General features: G+C 36.5%; 1 protein-coding gene across 5 annotated transcripts; it reads left to right on the forward strand.

The window, feature by feature from the left end:
- The first annotated feature begins 357 nt into the window (after positions 1-357).
- Positions 358-17,759, forward strand: ical1 (islet cell autoantigen 1-like). Of its 5 annotated transcripts, none has more exons than XM_079839968.1 (17): positions 358-424; positions 1,320-1,352; positions 1,696-1,733; positions 1,821-1,992; positions 5,689-5,761; positions 6,047-6,170; positions 8,247-8,445; positions 8,535-8,660; positions 8,740-8,838; positions 8,921-9,006; positions 9,705-9,742; positions 9,839-9,907; positions 11,467-11,697; positions 13,581-13,850; positions 13,981-14,082; positions 14,170-14,294; positions 16,331-17,759. In XM_079839968.1, exons 3-16 carry the CDS (start codon positions 1,720-1,722, stop codon positions 14,283-14,285), a joined length of 1,719 nt encoding a protein of 572 aa, XP_079696094.1. In that variant the 5' UTR covers positions 358-424; positions 1,320-1,352; positions 1,696-1,719; the 3' UTR covers positions 14,286-14,294; positions 16,331-17,759. The 5 variants fall into 5 exon arrangements, with proteins under 5 accessions (XP_079696094.1, XP_079696097.1, XP_079696096.1 ...); XM_079839969.1 differs by having other exon boundaries at positions 379-633; XM_079839971.1 differs by lacking the exon at positions 11,467-11,697.
- The last annotated feature ends 960 nt before the right edge of the window (positions 17,760-18,719 follow it).

Here is an 18,719-nt window from a genome sequence, read left to right on the forward strand (position 1 = left end):
ACTCCATTATTGAACCTGTTTTCAAGAAATAAAGATTTCCTCTTATGTAGAATATTACAGTTGTTCCAAATTAAAAAAAATTGTGTGGCGAGAAATTATGCTTGAAAATAAGTCTCCAAGCCATAAGCATCTGCTGATGATAATTGGAAAGTTTGACAGGAAGTTTACTAACTGAATAATTGCACATTAAAAGGAAATGTATACCTCCTAATTGAGAAAAGATATATCTTGGGATTATACTCCAAATAGAAGATTGATTGTGAAGGAAACGTTTAAGCCAATTAATTTTTAAAAGACGAATATATTCTTCAATCCATTGATAAGGTTGTCTCTGGTGCTGACTGTTTTTGCGCATGCGCTCTCGATGTCTCTCAGCTCACTGGAATGACGTGCGTGAACGTTCCCATCACGGCAACGTCAGCGGGTAAGGAAATGCGATTCCCTTATAACAATTCCTTAAAATATATACACTCATATTTGATGAATGCAAACTTTAAAATATCACGACTCGTACAGTGTCAGTTACGAACTGCAAACTGAAGTCGTCATATCACCTTTGTGTTATAAGTTAATGGGGTTATTATAGGGAAACGCAGCGCGAGCTCGATGACTCCTTATCTTGTTTGGGATCCGGTAACTATGCCTTTTTATAATATGTATTCGTTTATCTTTGCAAAGAGTCTTGTAAACGATATAAACACATGGTTAAACAAATGTATTAAAACAGAGTAGCAGTTGTGTACAACGAAATGCGTGGAAAAATACAAGCAAATGTGATAAAAGCGAGCTGGCGGCTTGCAACACTGTAACCAGACCCATGATGAGATGAGTTGGATGGGGAGGAAGGTGCGATCAGAACAGCGTCAGCTCATAAACACTACATGTCACATAGCTACGTATTGTTTTGTGGGGGTAAATACTGTTTATGTTGTATTTAGTAACAAAATTGTCAAAACAAACTTTGATATTGCTTAAAAAAAAACTAGTCATGAGGACCGGCGTTTGGTTCTTATTGTAGTTTCTTTTGACTAGCATTAAACGTTTGCTTTTGCTTTTATTTGGATGCTATATGTGTCATTGAATTTGGGAAATTATGACCGTGAGGGACATGGCAGTCATTGTGAGAGCTAACAGCTGTTATCTCGAATGAACAAAGACAGCAGTTTGCAAAGGGCAAATTTCTGAATTTCCTCATCTCAGATTTATTCATTATTAATTTTAATTGTCCAGTGCCTCTTAATTTGTAATTTTGAAACAATTTAACTATGTTATTTACATTTTTTAATGTTTGGCATTGATTTTTGTCTCATTAATTTCAGTGTCTGCTGAATGCCGCCGCTGATTTTCGAAAAGTAAGTACTAAAATGTATTTTTGTAACATGCATACCATTCTAATGTTTGGGGCCAGTAAGATTTTGTAATGTTTTTCTCTCTTATGCCCACCAAAGCTGCATTTATTTGATCAAAAATATTGTAAAACCAGTGATATTGTGAAATCTTTTACAGTTTAAAATAGCTGTTTTATATTTTAATATGTATTTATTCCTGAAATTTCAGCAGCCATTACTTCAGTCTTCAGTGTCACATGATCCTTCAGGAATCATTCTAAATGCTTATTTGCTGCTCGCGAAACATTTCTTCTTATTATTAGCATTATCAATGCAGGATGATACAGTGTTTTTATCCCATTTGCAGATCTAAGCCCTTCTCATTAAGAAGATGGACAGCTATGGGTTTGTATCTTAATTTCGCCCCATGAATGCTACCCCTCCTCTTTTTAGATTCTTCATGTAAAAATATATGTCTGCATGTTCTTTCAGGTTCTCCAGTGATATGTTCAGTGGCAGAGCAGTTCTGGGGGAGGACAGCTCGGTCATGGCCCGCATGCAGAAGAAGTTCTGGAAGACCAAGCAGGTTCTGATCAAGGCCACCGGGAAAAAGGAAGACGAGTATGTGGTGGCATCTGACGCAGACCTTGATGCCAAATTAGAGGTATGAGCACATTTTTAAATGTAGTTAAAATGACCTCACTAACTGACTCGGTCAGCAATATGTGAAACTGTACACATCCACTGGGCTCGGATTTTAACATTAGAAAGCAAATTATTTTTTATCATTTGATGCCTCACAAAGGCAGAGAAATGGCTGAATAAGATGGAGGGAGGTTAATTGAGTACCTTCACATGATGGCAGGGAAGGGACGAGATGAATTAAGCTCTAGATGATGCTGTACTTTGATCAGCTGCGCTTGATGTTACAACTGTTAAATCCAGTCCAAATGGATCTATCATTCTCTTTCTTGACTGTCTTTCTCTTATGCACTCACACAACTGCTTTTCTCTCTTTACATAATCAGGCAGTGCGTTCCCTATGTACCTGTATCTCTGTTGTTTCACAACAGTCCAAATTAGATCAGTCCAAAGCAGATTTAGGAAGGATACACAACTCCTATACACTGGTGAGCATTAACATAGCCCAGCAGTGTCAGAAATGAACTTCTTCATTCAAAGGACCAGTTTTGTATCTTTGTAGCAAAGTTTTTAAGATACACTGCCCTTTGGGGTCAGTAAGAATTTTTGTTGAAAGATAATTTTTTTTATTCAGAAAGTATGCAATTAATTGATCAAAAGTTACTGTAGACATTTATAATATTACTAAAGTTTTCCATTTCAAATAAATGCTGTTATTTTGATGGTAGTATACCAGTTTGTACCTTGTATGAGGACATATTTTACAACCATATAATACCCAGAGTGATATCCATTTATTTACTTGTATCAGATAAAGTGATTAAAAAAAAAAAAAAAAAAAAAAAAATATATATATATATGATTTTTGAGTGATTTTTGAGCGAGATGCTAACGGTCTAATCAGATTCAATGATCTATGGTAAGCTATGCTAAAAATGCTACCGCCAGACCCAGAGATCGGCTAAATGGATTCGAAAACGGTAAAACTCAACTGTTTAACTGAAGGGGGGTTGGAAAATGAGCCTATTTTCAAAAATAGTGGCGGGTTCCTTTAAGATCAGATTTTATTAAGCCTGGATATATTTTAACACTCAGTGTGAATGTGTTGTATTTGGGTGACTGGATGTGCGAGTGATGAAGATCTCTATCCTCCATTATTGACAGTGTTGAGGGTAACACATTACAAGTAACGAAAGTTAAGTAATCCGATTACTTTTTTCAAGTAACGAGTAAAGTAATGCATACTTTTGAAAATTGACAACAACATATCTGAGTTACTTTTTCAAATAAGTAGCGCAAGTTTTCCCTTTTTTTTTGACTGACATCTCTCCTGTATCCATGTTGAGAGAAACCGGGAGTGTTGTATGTGCTGTGAAAACATGATGGTTATTGTAGTTCTTGACTAAATGTTGGCAATAATTAAATAATACATTGTTAAATAATATAAATATACTTTATTTGATCTCACTTTATTATTTAATGTCTTTGCTGCTGGCATTTGATGAGCCAATAAGCAAAAATGCCTTTAGTTAAAGCCCATTTGTGTTTCTTTTTTATTGCTGAAGTAAGTGTTGAACAGAACTCTTCTCCTGCAAGGGCCTTTACATTTGCAAAAAAAGAAAATCGAACATGTTATTAAAAAACAAACAAGCAAGCCCAGCATAATGCTATATTGGTCTGTAAGAGACAGATCTATGGCTAGCCAAGGGGAGAAAAAGTAACGCAAAAGTAACATAGTAACGTAAAAGTAACCAAAGTGGCTCTCTGATTACTTTTAATCAAGACCTAATAAAAATCAGTAGACCACTCACAGTTAGAGGAAGGGTGTGCGTGTGTTTGTTTATGTGTGCTTGTCTAATCTTGTCCTGCCTCGGGCTGTTACACGTAAGCATATCCTGGTTTACTGGTCATTAGATGGTTTTGTGGCTGTGCCAGTGTGCGAGAGAGCAGCAGAGAGGCCACCATAAGCCCCTCGGCTGCTTGCTTAATGAGCAGGTGTATCCATGTTCTTTCTACTTAAAACCACAGCTGCCATTATGTCCAAGTGAATCGCTTTTATCCTGTTTACTCACAAAGCTCTATTTCCTCTTAGCTTTAAAACCATCATCCTTATGGTGCATCCTTATGGTATGGTGGCCGGATTTTACATAGGCGACTTCAATAACCGTGTTTGTTTAGGAGAGCCTGTTGTACAAATCTGATTCCTGAGGGTGTTCTGTTTGTCAGACCTGTGCTTGAGAGTTAAACAGTAACCTGAATGTAGGCCTCACCTGCAGAGCTCACACTTTCATCAGCACACATGGACCTTAGTCTGGGTAGATGCCGTATTTAATTTGATGCTCATGATAATATACTAATACAAAGATGACCCCACTAATAGACCAATAATTTTGGTCACTTTCCTGGAAGAGAATAAAGTGTGTGTTTTACTCTTAATAAGATCTGTCAGAAGAAGAATGTTTCTGACTATTCTAGGAGGGTGGCAGAGCTCAGAGCTGATAACCGGAAGGTTGCTGGTGTGAGCCATGACCTATCACCATTGTGCCCTGTAATAAGTATAATGCAAGTTGCTTTGGATAACAACTTCTGCTAAATTACCACCTACACCACCTTTCAAAAGTGTGGGGTCGGTAAGATTTTTCAATGTGTTTGAAAGACATCTCATATACTCAACAAGGATGTGTTTATTTAATAAAAAATACAGTAAAAAAGTATAAATACAAGCAATATAATATTGTGAAATATGAATAAAATGTACAATTTAATACAATATAACTCTTTTGTATTTTAATATGTTTTCAAATCTAATTTATTCCCAAAAAATTCCAAAGCAGATTTTTTTAGCTGCCATTACTCTAGTCTTTAGTGTCATATGATCTTCAGAAGTCTTTTGAATATGCTGATTTGGTGCTTAAATAACATTTATTATTATTATCATTGTTGGAAATAATTGTTCTGATTAATATTTTTGTGAAAACTGTCATACATTTTTTCAGGATGCTTTGATCTTCAGGATGCTTTTAATTCTTTTGATATTCAAAATAACAATTTATTTGAAATTAAAATCTTTTGTAACTTTATAAATATCTTTGCTGTAACTTTTGATCAATTTAATGCATCCTTGCTGAATAGAAGTATTATTTCTTTAAAAAAGTCTAACTGACCCCAAACTTATGGAAGAGTATTGTTCTCATTAATATTTTCAAGGTCTTAGAACTTGAGTTATTGAGTATTTTCTACAGCCCAATATTTTCATCCCACTATTAAATGCTGGGAATGAGTCCTATTTCTATATTTGGAGAATATATCCTATTTCTAGCTCTCGAAACTCTCTAGAACAAAGGCAGCTCAACCATAATGAGTCATTTGTTTGTTGCACGAATTTCTTCTTTCCGGTAGAGCACAAGTGTACACATTCTCCTGCTCTCTCAGACTGTCAGGGACTTAACATCCTTTGTTGCCATGACAGCAAGACTGGAAATGCTTTTTTTTTTCTTTTCTAATGTGTTTTCTGGGTTTTTGGAGACGTTCGTGTGGGTGACCAAATGTTCTGTCTGAGTATATAAATGCTGAAGAGAATGAAAGGCTCAGATATTTTATGGTGTGTAGCAACAAACTCAGAAATATTGCTTCCTTTTTTAACATTTCTAATAAAAAACTAAAATAAAGAACTTTTAAAATGCATTTGTTAATGATAATGTGTGTCTGTTTCCTTCAGTTTTTCCGTTCAGTCCAGAACACTTGCACGGAACTCCTCAAAGTAATTGAGAAATACCAGCAAAGAATCACACGTGAGTGAGGAACATGATCTTCCACCCTCTTTGTGTGCACAAACACTAGAAGTCTTGTTCAGCTTGTTTTGAAAGCCATTGCATGCAGTGGCATACATTTTCTCAGTTTCTGTGTGTACTGTTATGGTCAAGTCGAAAGTTAATTATAAGATAAACTCTATGAAGTTGGTTTTGTGGTTCTAGTGTTTTCAACGCATCTAATCAAGCCATATATCGTTACCAATACTATGAGTTATTGTTGTGGTCATAACCCTGTTTTTGCCCCCTGTGACCTCCTCTCTTCAGACCTTTCTCAAGAGGAGAATGAGCTCGGGCTGTTCCTGCGCTTCCAGGCAGAGCATGATAAAACAAAAGCAGGCAATATGATGGATGCCACCAGTAAAGCCCTCTGCTGTTCCGCCAAGCAAAGGTGGGCACAAATATGAACAAATTGGGGCTTAAAATAACTCATTGCTCCATTTCATGATATTTTGGTAGTTGTTATGTGCATATGTCATTATTTAACACATCACAGTTAGGGAAAAAGTCATGATTGTTGACTAATGAACTAGTCCTCCAACAACTCATCATCAAACAGGGGAACCTGAAACGACAGTCGATCAGGCAACCCACCTATTTGATATAAAAAAAACGTAGTTTTAGAGTTTGCACTTATTCAGGCTACTTGCTCTTCATTAATTTAGCTGTTTGAAATATAGTATGAATGAACACAAATACCTCAGCTAGCTTCTTACGTAACAGACCCCAAACTGTCAAGATGGGAGGCTGCACTTCATCAACTTTGATCCTGAATACAGGAGCACTGCAGGGGTGTGTCCTCAGCCCTCTCCTTTACACACTTTTCACATATGACTGCTCTCCTATTCACCCCTCCACCATAGTTAAATTTGAAGACAATACTACCATAGTAGGCCTGATAACGCTTAACGATGAAACAGCCTACATGGAGGAGGTTAAAGGGTGGGGGTGAAACACTCATTTTCAGTCAATCTCATGTCAATCTTGAGTACCTATAGAGTAGTATTGCATCTTTCATATCTCCGAAAAGTCTTTAGTTTTATTATATTTATAAAAGAAAGATATGCTGTACCGAGTCTTTCCGAAAAAAGCTGAGCGGCTGGAGGCGTATCGTTCGGGCGGAGATAAAGAATGACGAGCGCGTGCAGCTATTGCGTTGAGCTATGCATGTATACATAGAAAAACAATGGAATCGATAGCTAACAACACAAAGACATTTGAAGCATTTTTACTCACCGCCTACTACCAAAACACAACCGTGAACCTTAATCGGTGGGACTGCTCCATCTTTCAGCATTAGGCGAGCTACAAATCCGGAGTTGAACTGTACCTTGTTTATAAACCATCGTCGCCGAAATTCAGGGAACAAACACTTGCACAACTCCGTTGCTGCTCCGGAACAACATGATTGTCTCACCAAGACAACCAAAAACACACATCTTTGGTGACATTGTTGATTTCGTGAAGTCCTGTGACTGCAGCACAGCCGGCTTCCCTAAAGCTTTTGCTCTCTCGCTCTAGTCGCGTGTGCGCCCTTCCGGGAGAAGAGTCCGTACGGCCCGTACAAGGACATTCTGCCCCATCTGACATCACATAAACCCATACTCGAAAAAAACTTTCCGAAACTTATGAGAAACCGGAAGGAGTATTTTTGGCACTGAAATACTCCATCAAACGTCCCACTTTTTTTTTGAAACTTTGTTCATGTTTAAGATGGGAATCCAAGTCTTTAACAGTGTAAAAAGCTCATGCATTTCACCCCCCCTTTAAACATCTGGTGGAGTGGTGTACTGATAATAATCTGGACCTTAACATCACAAAAACTAAAGAGATGATAATAGACATTAGAAGATCCAGATGCACTGTGCATCTTGCTCTCAGTGTGTTAGTAGAGAAGGTGGAGAGAGTGGATAGTTTCAAGTTCCTTGGCGTTTACATCTCACTAGACCTTGCATGGTCAGTGAACATCTCTCACCAGGCGAAGAGGGCCCAGCAAAGACTCTATTTTCATAGGAAGTTAAAGCAGTCCCACCTCCCACAACAGCTGCTGATCTGTTTCTACTGTACCGTACCACCACTGAGAGCCTATTGAGCCTATCACCCCCCCCCAAAAAAAAGAAAAGGCATTAATATTGTGAAATATTGTTACAAATTTTTTTATTTTAATACATGTTTTTATCGTATTTTTATCGAATAAATGCAGCGTTGGTAGTATAAGAATGTTAGCATCATTTATACAAATTTCATTTCAGTTAAATTGTTTGTTAATTATTCATTTAAGTTACTTTGGAAGCCATAGAAAGAATATTTCTATATTCTACAAACTAAAGACACACACAAATTAGTAAAACCACAATCTTGGTTGTAACATCTCTCTATCCTTCCGTGCTACTCAACACTCGTCTGTAATCAGTGATTAAGTCAGTGACAATGATATCCCTGTTATCTTGTCCTCTGTCATGCCCAGGTTGGCTCTGTGTACCCCTCTCCATCGATTTGAACAGGAAGTGGAGACATTCCGGAGGAGAGCCATCGCTGACACCCTGCTGACAGTAAGCCGGATGGAGAAAGCCCGGACTGAGTATCGTGGAGCTCTGCTCTGGATGAAGGACGTCTCACAGGAACTAGACCCAGATACTTACAAACAACTGGAGAAATTTCGTAAGGTGAGACCACACAAAGCGAGCGATGGAGGGATTCTATCTATATACATGGAGGTGGAAATGTTCTGCTATCTGTGTGTGTTTATGATCAGGTTCAGGCCCAGGTAAGAGGAACAAAAGTGCATTTCGATAAGCTGAAGAATGATGTTTGTCAGAAAGTGGACATGCTGGGAGCCAGTCGCTGCAACATGCTTTCACATTCGTTATGCACTTACCAGGTAACACTTAATTCCTTCCGCCTGTTTTTCCTAATTAAACCTGTTTCACTCTTATTTTGGTAACTTTTTTTCCCCGTAGACAACACTCCTACAGTACTGGGAGAAGACTGCACATGTGATGTCTGGCATCCATGAGGCCTTCAAAGGATATGTACCCTACCAATTCACTACCCTCAAAGTAGGTGTCCATGCACAAATGTCAGAAAATAAACTCTTGTGATGTGATCTGAATCCTCATTTGACTATATGTCTCATCACAGGAACTGAGGGACCCATTGGACCAGATTGCCTCTGCACATCTAGCAGAGGACAGCAAAGACAAGGACAAAAAGACACATTCAGAAAAGTGAGAACTCAGACATTGGCCGTGTCCATTTTGCAGCATTTTTGGACATTAACCAGCCATTTTGCTGCTTTTCAGCTTGTTCTTTACATTCTATTGTGTGCAGTATACATTGCATGGCCAGTGAATCTCACACAGACACATCTAGCAGTCCCAGTTTTCGCTTTCATCTTTTTTCATCAACAAAACATTTCTTCCCCTTGACGGCGCCTCACTTGCCTCTCATTGTCAGATCACTCATTCACTCTCTTTCCTCATTCCCTGCAACCCTCCGATTTCCTCAGATTGGGTATCTTCAGGCGAGAGGCCTCTTTGAAGGCTTTGGTTACTGATCTGTGAGTGGAACATTGTAATTCTATTAGAAACTCCTGCTGCCTTCGTGAACAGGAAACACAGTCCACTGTCATTTCCTGTTTTGGCAGTAGTAGATGAGACGGTGTATTTATTTCTGTGCCATCTGTGTTAGACATGCTGTAGTACAATTTTGTGACAACTGTTAGACCAACACCGCTTCCTAGAAATATCAGAGTGACTCACTGTAATTTGTCAATTTAGATTTAAGGTGTTTTGTAATTCTTATGATACTGTGTATGTCATAGTAATGTGAATCATCTCTTTCCATCTTAGAAATTATGCATCCATTTAGTCATGCATCAGTGTGCCTATCAATTTAATTTGATGTTTGTATGTTTATGTTTCAGTCTTGTTTCACTTGAAGATGAACAGCTGGCAGAAACTGGTATGTTCAGCTTTTAAAACACATTCTAGAAAAACTCTCAAAGCCTCATACATCTTAGATGTTCTATCTTTTTATTTTATGTTTTATCTTTACCAGTTTCTACTCATGCAGTAGATGGGCAGAGTAGAGGGTCTGACAGTTCTTTGTGTGCCAGTCTGGACTCTGGTAAGTTGTGTGTGTGTGTGTGTATGTATGTGTGGCCTTGCACGACAACTCATTGTTACTAAATATTGTTACTAAATAACTAGTCATAACTAGTCATCCAGAAGAGTAGTCAATTATCAAGCTAAATGTCAAATGATGTTTTAGTAACTTTGGACAGTCATTTAATTTACTTATTATTTCTTATTCAAGTCCTTGCAGTAGCGCACAAGAATGTGATGTATTGGAAACAGCCTGTATCTAATATCACAGAGTTGTTGTTTGGACACACAGTGTTCAGTTATGGTGGAATCTGATTAGTATTTGCATATGCCAGCTGTTCTATTCGGATTTCCAGAAACCGGAATATTGGCTTAATATTGGCATGTATAATTCTTATGTACAGGGCCATAAGTGTTCTGTGAAGCTAATGTGTGTGAGAAACGGACGTTTGCATATCTCCATTGTCCAGTTCATACTGCTTACTAGGGGTAGGCGATATGACTAACAACGTAGTTATTTTTGCTAGAAATAATGTTGTTACTATGCCAATTTTAAATAACATTAACATTTCACAATGATTCACTGTTAACTAATATGCTAATTATTTAACTAATATGCTTACGGAAAATAGGTAAACAGTCAGTAATGAAATAAGAACAAAGAAACTAATTGCAAGCAATAGGACAAATAGATACAACAGAACGAAACGCTTTTTAGTTTTTCAGAAGTAACAGAAGTACAAAATACTACCAAATTGAATAAATGGATCGAATGTAGGATAAAACACTGCCCAGTCTACACTGTTAATTAAATATACAAGGATTCTTATTAAAACGATAAAAGTGGTTTAGTCAAGAGCTTTGACTGATTTTTCTCTTCTTGTTGTTTGATAAACATTAATGTCACAATGGCAGCAACTTTCCCAACTGTTAACATTCACTTAAGACATAACAAACTGTGTTTACGTGAATACTTACCAACACAGGCATTTTAATAACTCTGTGACAGGAGGCTTTTTGTGTGTACCAAATTTAATATTATTTTGAGTCTTATTGATCTTGATTGAATGGTTTAAAATCGCTTTCAAGACAAAACTATTAAGACTTAAAAAGCATTACAGTGTAACACTGCAGCTTCACAAGCCTAACTGTGACAGACAATAATACAATATTTGCCAGTTTTATCATGTATATCTGTTTATCGCCCAACCCTGCTATTTGCATTGTCATTCAAGTGTAATTTTTTTTTAAATTAGTCTGTTTCTTTATTGCCGTAACATTACAGTTGTACTGGCAGTACTCCATATTGTGGATAAATGTACATACCCCAATATATATATTTCAGTGGGTTGGCATTTTATATTGTTTTATTGTCAGACCACCCAGCCCTAACTGTCGCAATGAAGAAGCAGCAACTGAAGTCATATGATCCATGACTAGTTGGTACAGGCTTAAGCATTAAATAGTGGTAGAATTAATCAACTTTTTGTCTAGTCAGTGCAACTTCTAGTGCTGTGCATTTGGCTTTTATTTACTGTATGTCTGTTTTTATCTCTCATGCTCACCTCCGCCCCTGTACAGCAGCCTTGAATGAACAATTAGGCCCCATTGGTGGATCTAGCACAGATGACGACCTTCTGTTAATGACCCCTGAGCTTGGCTCAGTCCCTTCTCTTACTCCAACCATGACTCCGACCCTACACCCATCCATGTCCGCTATGCAGCCTCAGATATCGAGGACGTCTGCTATTGAGTGGGGCATAGGCGCCTCATATGAGGATGCGTTACCAAGCAGCCTACGATCTGAAATGGGTATAAATGCTCGACTGGGCATCTCTTCAATGCCAAGGGCTCCCTTACGGCCTGTTCTTCTTACTCTCTAAAATCAATCTTAAACCTCCTTCGGATGTGCTTTAACACCCTGATCTATATGTCTTAGGTTCTATAAGAAATATTCAAAAACCTTTAATGTTTATTGCTCTTTCAGATTCTCTTCTGAACTGGTTTCTGACCCTGTCTCCATTAACACAACAGTGCTCTTTCTTTTCTTAAGCAATTCTTAAATCTTTTTTCAAGGTGCTTTATTTTTTCCAGTCTTTTTGTGGTCATTGTAATTTTTATGCACTCTTTCTAGGATTTCTTTCATTTTTAACCTAAATTTACGTTTGCTTTTTGTTGCTGATGAACTAATATTTCTGTTAACCTTTATGCTGTTATATTTAAATTATGTAACCATGTGTTTCTTGAAGCCTCTCAGTTTTTTTCCTTAAGCTTCCTATTTGTTTTGTGCTGCATGATTTCTTTTCTCAGTATTTTTGTCTTGTCTTCCTGTACAAATATCTAAACATTCTAAAACCAAGATAAATTTACTTAAAGCAAAATTATATATTCAGTTTTGCTTTCTAAAACAAATGTATCAGAATTAAGTGATTTTAAGCAGCTTAAAACATAATTGCCAATGGTGTAAAAATACAAATAAATTTTTCCCTAAGTTGATTTTTCTAACACCACTGGCAAATTATTATAATTTTTCTTCCAAAATGTGAATACCTTATTGAGAAAACAAGACTTAATATCTTGTAATTTTAATTCTCAAGTAAATGTTTCTTGGTTTATTCTGTACAGCCTGACATTTTAAATAATAATCAGATTTTTTATTTTGAAATAGAGCAGTTTATTGAACCTTTATACATAATATAATTAATAATAGTTTGCACATGTGTTTTTTGTTACCCATCATATTTGATAGGCTTTTATGGGTCATATAGTATGATATAGGAGAATATGGAGCTCATATGCAATAAGGAAAAAAACACCTCACTTTTATTAAAAGGCCCAAACCTAGCAAAAATATGCAATTTGGTGCAGTTGGTGCCTCCGGAAAGTATTCACAGTGTTTCACTTTTTCCACATTTTGTTATGTGACAGCCTTATTCCAAAATTGAATAAATTCATTATTTTCCTCAAAATTCTATAATAAGGCTGCAACAAAACAAAATGTAGAAAAAGTGAAGCACTGTGAATACTTTCCGGATGCACCGTATATGACCAAAAGTAAGATGAAATTCTGAGAGCTTGTAATGTAAATAAATTAAATCTTATTTAGCAGACTACTTACATAAAATGCATATAAATATCATTCATCACTTTGTCTCCCAATCGTGTCTGTTAAATTAATTTAAATGCTTTGTTTTATGATGAAAGTATCATATAGGATACTTAGATTGATACAACATGATTTTTCTAAAAAATATATATATATGTATAATTTAGTAAACCTAAGTTGCTTTAGTCTATTTAGTGTTCATCTTGTAATATTACAAACAATATAAAAGTTATATTTACATTTAATTTATAAAAATCAGTAAAGATTTCAAACCAAAAAGACAAGTGTACGACTACCTGAAGGGGGACAATTTTCGAATTATATTAAAAGGCCTTTCACTTGCTAAAAAAGAATAAACTATCAATAAGACGACAGAAGGCTTGTAGTAGATTGTGTACAAACAGGTATTTTAACAAAGTTTTGATCATGTTGATAATTTAGAGGCCTTATAAATGTGTGTATCAATTATACAGTAGGCTTTATATGGTTAAGAATGTTTAAATATTTGTCCTGGAAAACAAGACAAAAGTCCTGAGGAAGCAATTCCATTTTGCAGTTTAAAAACCTCATTATTTTCTTTTTATTGTAGCAGGCAGGGATCTGCTGTCTGAGGCTTTACATTCTGTCGAAGGGAAAGAAGAGGAGGGAGAGCGAGGTGACCTGGCATTCCTGCAGGATCTGCTGAGTCCTGGAGCTGCGGGGGGAGCTAGTGAGTTCAGTAAGGCGTGGCAGGATGCTTTCGGCTCTTTCGAGGCCCCTCCTGCTCCTGTTGCTGCCGCCTCACTGCAAGCAGAAACTGCAAACACACACACTGGCTTTCTGCCATCGCAACTCCTGGACCATAGCCTCAGCACCACAGGTTCGACAAATTGTTTAGTTTGCTCTCTAGTGGCTTTAGGAATGAAAAGCGCAGTTTTGTTGTGCTACTAGTATGCAGTGCAGTCAGTGTCATGCTGATCATTCGTATTCATTCTCTTTCTGTTATTCAGGATGGGCGACTCCACCTATGTTTCAAGCCCCACCTCTCCAACCACCACCTAGTGGAGGACAGTCTCAGCCTACACAGAATACTCCAAATTCTTCTGCCAGTGGTGAGAGTTTGATGACATTTCAAACTGTAGATGGACACTGACAATCGTTACTGTTTCTGTAGTGATTCGTGTCTCTGTGTCTTTTAGCACCTAAAGGAAGCTCCAGGGACATGTCTGCCTGGTTTAACCTCTTTGCAGATCTTGACCCTCTGTCCAACCCAGACGCTATTGGACGCAGTGATCAGGAGTTTCTCAGTGCCTGAGGAGTGTTGGTGTGTGTATATTTATCATTGACAAATAGGTTCCCGGTTTATAGAAATGTACTCTGTCTATTCATGTTGGTTTTGGTATAGTTAATAATAACTTTTTGTTAAATGAAATGCATATGAAATATGATTAATTAAATATAAAATATGATAATTATTAGATAAAAAACATAAAGTACATGTATATAAAAAAAAATGTTGCCCAGTGGTTAGCACACCGACATAAGCACAACTGTGGCTACGGCGACCTGAGTTTGATTCCCAGCTCGAGGTCCTTTGCCGATCCCTTTCCCCCCTCTCTCCACCACACGCTTTCCTGTCAAAATCTCTACTGTCCTATTCAATAATGGCACAAAAAGGCCAAAAACATACCTTTTAAAAAAGTTGCCTTGGCATTTAAGTACTAAAATTACTAAAACTATAACTGAAATAAAAAATAAAGCTAAATAGAAATATATTAAAAAACTAAAATAAAAATGACAAAAGCACCAAAAATTACTAGAATTTTAAATTAATTTATATAATACAAACATTTTTTCCCCCTCCTTACACCTTGAATACATGCGAGCGGGCACATCTTAATTATACAATTTTTTAAAAATGTAATAAAGCTAAATAGAAATATATTAAAAAACTAAAATAAAAATGACAAAAGCACATAAAATTACTAGAATTTTAAAATAATTTATATAATACAAAAAAAAAATCCACTCCTTACACCTTGAATACATGCGAGTGGGCACATCTTAATTATACAATTTTTTAAAAATATATTTTTCTAAGTAAAATTTATTTTTTGCAATTATCATGAATTATTAATTAATTAATATCATTGTTTGAACTAATTTTGCCTTGTAATAATGTCAAATGATCTGATATTTTAAGAGACTTATTAAAGGCACCATATGTAAGGTTCTTGGATTAAAATATCCAAAAACTACTATAACAGTGTTATATATATTTGTTGACTTGTGTACTTGCATTATCCCAAATGTTTCCAAGAATGTTTAAATCCAGAGAAATAAGCAATTTTAACCAGGACACTGACCGGAGACTAAGTTAATTTACAGTAATACAGCATTTTCTGTCATTCAATGTTTTCAAATTAATTTCATGCCATTTAGCAACACAAGCCATCCAGCATTTATTAATATGATATTCTAATATCGATCTAGCTTACTGCAGTGTGCAACAAGTGTCTCATAGCAGCCGCGGAGCGAACGCACAGAGAAGCATTATAACATAACTTTCAACACACTCTAATATATCTAATATGATCAACAGTGCTGGTTTACCCCACATACGCTTGACCAGAAGAACCGGAAACAGCGACTGTGACATAATAAAAGTTCCGTTGCTCTCCAGCCGTGTGTCGCGCTTGTCTATCATTAGCAATCGCTCCAGCGGTCTCGTTCAGCTCCCACAACACTCAGCCCTGTTCTTCTTCATACTACAGGAACATTAATAATCTCATCCATGAACATGATTTCTGCCCGAGTCCCGCCCCGATTATTTTCCACTGGCTGTGAGGTGAAGACAACAACTCCCAAGATTCCGCGCTCAATCTCGGAGTCATCAAGCTACGCCTTTGTTTTGAATAGGCGACCTCTAGTGGCGAAAAACTACATAGTGTGCCTTTAACCCTAACGCATGAGGGTCTTCCTGTTTTGGTTTTTGGCTGCGAATACAAGACTTTGAATTGGCAGACAACATTTTTTAAATAATTTTTTGCCTAACTACATAATAATTTTTTTTAATGCAGTTTTTTTTCTTCTTCATTATGATATCAGGACAGTTACCATTACCGTGTCATTTTTTTTATTTATATACTCTCAAAAAACCTCAAAAGGAAATTTAGTTAAAAAATTAAACAAACATTCACCAGAAAAGCATATTCAATTCATTGTGTGTATGATTTTTTTTTTTTTAAATGTATTTGAATATTAGATCTATTTATGTTCCATTCATACGGCACTCTGTTTCAGATGTGATCGTGTATTGTCATAGTTGTCAGTCATAACGCTGCCTCTTACCTCTTTCAGTGAAGGATGGTATGGAGCTGGATCACATCCTTGTCCATTAGAATGACGGAAAGAAGTGCATATCCCAAGCCTTTATTTGGAACTGGAACACTACTTCTCCTGAAACGATTCAACCTGAGCCAAGGAAGCATCCAGAAATCTCAATCCATATTCCAAACTGGAAGGTTTCTGAGTTATGGGAATGTGTCTCTTTCCTCCTTTCTTTCATTGTGTGTGTGTGTGTGTGTGTGTGTGTGTGTGTGTGTGTGTGTGTGTGTGCGTGCGTGTACATTAGGACACCGAAGGGTAAAATGTAGACTTCATCGCTATATCACTAAAGTGTTGTTACATGAGAATAAAGTATCTGTTACTTTATGAAGTGCACATGTTTAAAGGGACAGGATATGCCCATCTGATGCGTTGAGGGCTGGTTTGCATAGGACCAAAAAAACTAAATAAGTGTGTGTATGCTAAATATCTGTTTGCTTTGTACAATAGAGGAGTTTTTAATGTCCAGAAACAGGGTTACAGATTTATAACATCTATGCTGTATTTTTAATCAAGACAGATACCCAAAGTCTGTGAAGTTACACATAAATCACACACAAAAAAAATATTTTTGAAGTCACATTCACTGGATTAGTTTAACCCTAAATGATAAAAAAAATATATTTATTAATACAATAAAAAAGTGTTACTGTAAATTACATATGCAAGTGATGTGCTGTGCCATTAGTTTGGTAGGAATGAGAAGGTCTCATTTCAGTGGAACTAATAATAGGTGATGCAATTTTTTTTCAGTGACACTCACTCAGAGAAATAACTTCTCCCAAATGTTCTTCACATTCACACAATGCAAAACACTGGAATGTGTTTGTGAACGTGGTTTTTTTTTTTTTTTTTGTATGTCACGTTTAGCACAGAATTTCATTTTATCCCAGATTATCATATTTTGACTCATATTTGGAAGTGTTTATCTGAAACTAGGATCAGTCGGTTTTCTATTCCATTGAAGAAATCAAGTTGATGCTTGCACTAAACTGTCTCCGAGTGCAGTCTCGGGAGTTCTAGAGTGTATGTTGTATGTTTTAAGCATAGACTTTATTGTTGATCTGAATAGTTTGTGTAGGTGGAGAATCTGAACATTTCTCACAGGACATCAGTCCATGTTTCTGTCTTCGAGTGCAGTTCAACATTTTGAAGTGTCACTTTCTGTATTAGAGAAATTGTATGTGGAGCTATATGTTGAGATGGTAATGTATCACTGTCTTTTTTTTTTTCTTTTCACTTTGTAAGAAAAAGAATGTACACTGCACCATTCACAGCTGCTTTCATCTGTTTATTTTATGCAACTTTGCCTTTTGTTTCAGTTAAAAATAATGTACTTGTACAATTCCATTGAAGGAAACTGTAATGGGAGATCTTGCAAATAAATTTGAGTAGAATTGTTTCTGATTGTTATTTCTCATTATTTGTAGCCAAAAATCCGATTTGATTTAAAAAACAAAAATCTTGTTAAAGGTACACTGTCACTTGTTTTGTTCAAAATTAATGAAATTTAAAGAACGAGTCAACACATCAGAAATCCTTATTCCAAAACATGTTTTTTTCCTTACCCCGATTTACTATGGTAAGCTTATTATAAGTGTTTATATTGAAAACCTAGAGGGATGGTTTTCACGTGAAATCGCGTACATACGTCACTCGACCGTTCATGTTTCGTCATATCTGTAACAGAGAAAAGTAGCTCCGGCTACTTTGACACGTATATGGTGTGGGAGTGGCATAGGTTAGTTGTCTTGTCACAACGAGCGAGAACGCTAATCGTGTAAATTACCTCCGGGGAAACCCCCTTTTTTAAAAGAAAAAAGGCGAACAGAGGTCTCCTGTCCAAAAGAGAACAGCGCTCATAATAAAACAACATTGGCTACGGAGATGACAAGAACTGAGGGAGTTGAAATGTTGTAAAAGCGACACTCAGATGGCGTTTTTATTACTCAACAGGTGAGTAATATATATTGTATTGAACAGTTTATTTTTTTTCCAAGTAAGAACCTATGGGTATAGCCACAGTCTTAGTCAGCTTGAGAGATCTAAACTGCTTAGCAAATGTTTTATGAGCAGTAGAATAACCATATTCATCCGCAGAGCCGGAGCACAACTAAAACAGTGTTCTTCCGCAAAATGCATGCATATTCTTTTTAAACATTACTCAAACGTTAGTGTACCTTTAACAAACCAGAGTTACAATGATCTTGAAGTTTATTCACAGAAGAAAAGTATCTGGTAATAACTAAAACAATTGAAATAACAGGCACCTGTCTAATTTACACACTTCCCTATTTCAATTCAGTATTAAGGCAATTACATACATACATTTTGTTCAGGATTGCCTGTGGTCTTTCATCAA

The sequence above is a fragment of the Gobio gobio genome (assembly GCF_949357685.1).
Source record: "Gobio gobio genome assembly, chromosome: 17".
In the NCBI taxonomy this organism is placed as follows: Eukaryota; Metazoa; Chordata; class Actinopteri; order Cypriniformes; family Gobionidae; genus Gobio; species Gobio gobio.